This window comes from Lactuca virosa, chromosome 5, assembly GCF_052849685.1.
Source record: "Lactuca virosa cultivar CGN04683 chromosome 5, Lactuca_virosa_CGN04683_v6, whole genome shotgun sequence".
NCBI lineage: Eukaryota > Viridiplantae > Streptophyta > Magnoliopsida > Asterales > Asteraceae > Lactuca > Lactuca virosa.
The window spans coordinates 104,811,129-104,817,082 of NC_136430.1; the positions used below are offsets into that span (position 1 = coordinate 104,811,129).

The 5,954-nt window shown below is 34.6% G+C and overlaps 1 protein-coding gene across 1 annotated transcript; it reads left to right on the top strand.

Annotated features, from left to right (window-relative positions):
* The first annotated feature begins 299 nt into the window (after positions 1-299).
* LOC145115806 (GTP-binding nuclear protein Ran1A) lies at positions 300-2,492 on the top strand. The gene is made up of 8 exons (XM_079052159.1): positions 300-417; positions 782-851; positions 1,005-1,061; positions 1,168-1,285; positions 1,482-1,571; positions 1,673-1,852; positions 2,029-2,106; positions 2,248-2,492. The coding sequence occupies exons 1-8, from the start codon at positions 415-417 to the stop codon at positions 2,315-2,317; spliced, it is 666 nt and encodes a 221-aa protein (XP_078908285.1). The 5' UTR covers positions 300-414; the 3' UTR covers positions 2,318-2,492.
* The last annotated feature ends 3,462 nt before the right edge of the window (positions 2,493-5,954 follow it).

Here is a 5,954-nt window from a genome sequence, read left to right on the forward strand (position 1 = left end):
AATAAAATATATGATTTTTTTGTCAAATCGTTAAAAATATTAGTATTTTAATGTATATATTCCAATATTTGTTAGTTACGTGTTTTTGAAGTAAAAGGTGTTTTTGAAGTAAAAGATGAAAATAAGGAGTGCAAATTGTAAATTTACCCGTTTTCCAATATTAACAAAAATTTGAAAAAAATAGTACAAAGTACCGCGTGAGCATTAAAAATTCAAAAACTGCCCCAGATCACATGAATGTCACGTGTCCATACATCAACGGCCAGTCACAAACAAAACTGATCTGACGGTGGATGGAAACGCGTTAGGTTAAAGCTAACTTGAGAGTGGAAGAATTGTGAAAGATATAAACCCCAATACACTACGCACAATTCTGCGTTCAATCGTTCATCACTTCTGGAGACAGCGTTCAAAATGGTATGCTTTTTACTGTTTCACTTTTTATTTGTGCTTGTGTTATTCTCGATGTAAAGCATAGGATTCATGTTTTAATTTTCCGTGTTTGATTTTTTATTGTTTGTGCTTGTGTTATTCTCGATGTAAAGCATCGGATTCATGTTTTAATTTTCCGTGTTTGATTTTTTATTGTTTTTTTGAAATAACTTGTATTCATGTTTGATTTCTCCGGATTTTCTTCCAATTTTGTGGGTTTCCGTTTTTTCGATCTAGAACTTGAACCGATGATTGGTTGGAAGTTTTATTTTAATATTCTGGTTTGCGTCTATTTAAACGAAAATACCGTGTTTATGTTCTAAATTTTGAGCGTTTTTATCCGTTTCAGGCTTTGCCGAATCAGCAAACTGTTGATTACCCTAGTTTCAAGCTTGTAATTGTTGGCGATGGTGGAACTGGTAAACTCTAATCACTTTCGTCGTTTCTGTCGATTCAAATTTCATCATTACAATTTGTTTCAACCTAGTTCTTCTAAGAATCGATAAGATCTACTTGTATTTAGAATGTTTGCGATTTTAATCAACTGATCGTTGAATATTTCGCTTGTGTAGGTAAAACCACATTTGTAAAGAGACATTTGACTGGAGAATTTGAGAAGAAATACGAACGTAAGAACTAGCAATTAGTTTTTGTTGCATTTCTTTTACTTCAATCTTAGTTTTTTCGGCTTTTATAATGATTATTGTTGATGGATTGTTTTTTGATTGTGATTAGCAACCATTGGCGTTGAAGTACACCCGTTGGATTTCTTCACCAACTGTGGGAAAATCCGGTTTTACTGCTGGGACACAGCCGGTCAGGAAAAGTTTGGTGGCCTTCGAGATGGATATTAGTAAGCATCTTTATCAGAAGTTTATTCTAAAGTTAATTGTAGTAAAGTTATGCTCCATTTTTTATTTTGGAGGACGTATTCTTAGTGACCTAAAAATGAGCATAATATATAATTATGATTTGGTTTTTGGTTTTGGAATTGTTTGTCGAATCTATTGAGTTCTAACCAAATTCCAACAATGCTGTTTCATCTGTAGCATCCATGGTCAATGTGCAATCATCATGTTTGATGTGACAGCAAGATTGACATACAAGAACGTTCCAACATGGCATCGGGATCTTTGCAGGTTTGTTTTCTCTTTATCTAATGATTTGGTTTTTGGTTTTGGAATTGCTTGGTATCTATTTAAATGTGTAATATATGACGTTGAATTTATTTTATTTTTAGGGTTTGTGAGAACATTCCAATAGTATTATGTGGAAACAAAGTTGATGTGAAGAATCGTCAAGTGAAGGCAAAACAAGTGACTTTTCACAGAAAGAAGAATTTGCAATATTATGAAATTTCTGCAAAGAGTAATTACAATTTCGAGAAGCCTTTCCTCTATCTTGCCAGGAAACTTGCTGGGTAATTTTTTTATCTAATCTTTAATTATAGCATCCTATTTTTTTATTGCTTCTTATTACAAATTGATTTTTGAATAAACAAATATTGATAATTTGGCAAGCTTTTTCAAAATAAAATAAAGTACATTGCTATTTTTTTGTATTTTATTTGTGACATTGTCAAGTATTTGATATCAGTGATCCAAATTTGCATTTTGTGGAGTCTCCTGCTCTTGCTCCCCCAGAAGTGCAAATTGATATGGCTGCTCAACAACAGTAAGATTTAACCATCCTTTTCTTTTTTCCTAATTACCAATATACCCTTGTAAAAAGAAATACCTGTATATGCTACTCTTGTTTTTAATTCGTGGGCATGAATAAGAAAAAATGAACAATATTTTTTTGTGATATTCGTAGGCATGAGGCAGAGCTTCTTCAAGCTGCAAGCCAGCCTCTTCCAGATGACGATGATGATGCTTTTGAGTAGATTAAAATGTTTTTAGGGATAATATGAATTTTACTCATTTGTTTGTGAGGGGAAAAGGTTGAGTTAAATTTTGGTTTTAGAATGAGTTTGTTGATGTAATGTTACCACCTTATTTTTGTTAACAATACGTTTGGGTTTAATACATGATTCCATGTATGCTTTTTTTGTGCGCAAATTATTGTTTTAGTTTTTGATTGAAAGTCAAAATTTTTTACTACTAATGACCGTATTAAGTTATAAATGCCGCCACCAGCTATATATATATATATATATATATATATATATATATATATATATATATATATATATGAAAATGTTTAATAGAGAATCATAATTATTGGTTCTTCAAGGAGCTAAATCTTTTTTTCAATTTTTAAAGCTTATTCTTTATCGAAAAAAAAATCTAAAAATATTTAAACTCATATATTAATATTGTGAATGTGAAAAATATTTTCAAATTTATTATGTGAATACGGATTCATATTGTGAATTTTCAAAGATTCACATTGTGAATTTTCAAAGATTCACATTGTGAATTTGACGTAAAAAAAAATAAAAATTTGAATTTGATATCATTGGAAAAAGGATAAAAAGTTATGAATTTTTGTATTTTTAGTTTTTTTTTATAAAAAATATGTTCTAAAAGTTGAAAAAAAAATTAGTTTCTTATTCATTGGTTAATTATGGTTATATATATATATATATATATATATATATATATATATATATATATAAAAGTTTGAGACCCAGTTTGAAAAAAAAAAGATTTAATATAAAAAATTGTAAGCATACATTTTTTATAATACCGGAAATATTGAAATTTGTATTACAATCTTGTGAAATCATTTCCTTCAACATTATATAATTTTAGGATTGTTAATAGAACTTAGGTGTGAAGTTGGTTAACATATGCATATTATCAAAAAATTAAGGGACTTTCTATATGTGCTCTAAAGGCATACATAACAAACATTAATTATTATAAAATATTGTAAGGAAATTAAAGTTTGTATAACAAATATTCTGAGAGTTTAATATAAATAAATCCCCAATCCCCAATTCTAATAAAATAGTACCTATGATCCACGTGTCATTTGCTTGACATCCACTCATATACTTTTCCCGCTTATAGTTTTTATGTTAGTTACCAATTATACCCTTTCCTTTAACTCCCGGTCTCGCCTATTCCTTCAATTCATTTAGAGATTTGAATGCAATCCCATGAAATTAGGACGTAATCACTAAGAATCGGAAAGCAAATCTTCTCCAACTTTGAATTTATTTCCCCACCGCTCCTTCTCTCTCATATTTCTCATACTCTGTGTAACAACGTAAATTTTCAAAACAATTTTTCACTTTAAAAAAAATATCATTTCATTCACAAATCATCAAAATCCAGTGTATCCCATATCAATAGAACATATCCCAAGATCGCAATACAGAAAGACTCCATAAGTGTGTACAGATCATGCCGTCGCCTTCCCGCGATCCTCACTGGTACCTGAAACACATAACACTCAACACGGTAAGCATAAATGCTTAGTAAGTTCCCCAAAATACCCCATACAACACATACGCCACTCAAGGCTATATCACAGTACGACCCTCCAGTCGATGTGTCTCAGCGGGACCCTCCAGTCTCGTAGCTCGTTGGACCCTCTGGTCCGGTCATAGCTCGTTGGACCCTCCGGCCCGGTCTATATTGTTGGACCCTCCGGTCCGGTCTATACAACACATATCATACATATATCACAATGCACATAATCTCGAACATACACATAAGACCCTCCGGCCTGCACATAGATACCACTCTAGGTAAAGTATAGTGAGAAGACTCACCTCGGGTAACTCGGATAATCTCGCACTCGAACTACTGATCTAGCCTCCGCCTAACCACATAAACAATTTCCTCAATAAATAACGGCTCCTAAAGACTAGGTTGCTCTTTCTACAATCCCACAGAAGGGTAAAAGACCATTTTACCCCTCCCTGACCCAAAAGTCCAAATGTTGACCAAAACCCTAAAAGTCAACGAAAGTCAACTCAAGTCAACGGTCAAACTTTGATCAGACTCGCCGAGTGCACTCGTGTGACTCGGCGAGTCCATGCGTGTCCTCTGACTCCTCGTAATGCCTCACTCGACTCGTCGAGTGATCCTTCCACTCGACGGGTTACCATTGGAAACGAATCGCGGGGCAACCCGACTCGACTCGTCGAGTTCCCTCATGGACTCGACGAGTTTCCTTCATAGCAACGCTCAAATGACCTTCTGAGGTCAGATCTGCTTCTCTAACCTATAGATCTGACCTCCCCATGGCCAATAATCACGAAAAGGTCAAATATTGACACTCATGCAACGCACCCAAGGCTTCTTTTGGTGAAATGGCTTCTAAAATGGCAACCTAGGTTCATTTCCTCCATGGGACAACATAAAGCAGGATAGATAATGCTCTCTGGACCTCTAAAGGTCTAGATCCAGAGTCTAACACTCAAAGGGACAACATATGCATCAATTCAAGCCAATAAAGGGGTAGAGAAAACCCTAGATTTAATGATCTCATACAAAACAGAAGAAGGGGTCGTTTTATTACATCAACAATAAAGACTCAAGCTTGAAAACCACAGAATAGCAACCCCCTTGACCTTCTCTTGCTGGAAACACCTTCTACTTTGCAAAGCCACACCAAAAAGGATCAAAATAGCTCTCTCTCTCACACAACTCGCTCAAGCTCTCTAGGGTTTCTCTCTCTCTGGACTGGTTGCCGCAAATGAGGGCTATAAGGTCCCTTAAATAGGGCACAAGCCCGGAGATTTAGGATTTCTGACCTCAGCGCGGACTCATCGAGTCTACTCTTCCGACTCGTCGAGTCCCTTCATTAATCCGAGTCATCAGTCGCGATCCAACTCGACGAGTCTAGGCGTCAACTCGTCGAGTTCCTCTCCTATACTCAAAATAAATAATAGAAAATACAGACCTGGAAATCCGGATGTTACACTCTGATGTTTTATGTGGCCTATTCCTTCTATTTTCCTCTATCAATCCTAAATCCACTCCCAAAAAACTCCCTCTCAGTACTTTCGAAGGATTCCCAGTTAAACATTTCAGTTTGAGCTACTTGGAGAAACAAGACATATGACTAAGCAATCAGGTCGGATTGAAGAAGAGACGACAAATTGTTACTGTTTAGGGTCGATTGAAAAAGAGACGATAAGGAATCGTTACTTATTGTCGTTGGTGAGTCAGTTTTTGCGTTAATTTCATTTGAAGTCTTGTGAAACCTCGATCTTCTTAACCAACACCATGTAAGTACAATTCAACTAATGTTTGGTTGCAAGACACTACAAAAATCGTTTTTATGGGTGAACATGGTGGTAAACCTCGATCAACAGTGAGCCCTTTATCTTTTTCTTTAATTCTCATTCTGCCCATATTATAAGATGTTGATTGTTGGATTATTCGGCTTGCTTCTATGTTGTAAAATATTGAATTTTATATTATATAGTTCTCTATGACAGTCAATTACAAGACTATACATAACTTCATGGAGTCTTTTTATTCTATGACCTCTCTCCAATCAAGGTATGTTTCATTCAGGCCATGTTATGTTTTTTTTTTCACATCAATTGCTGTTTGTAA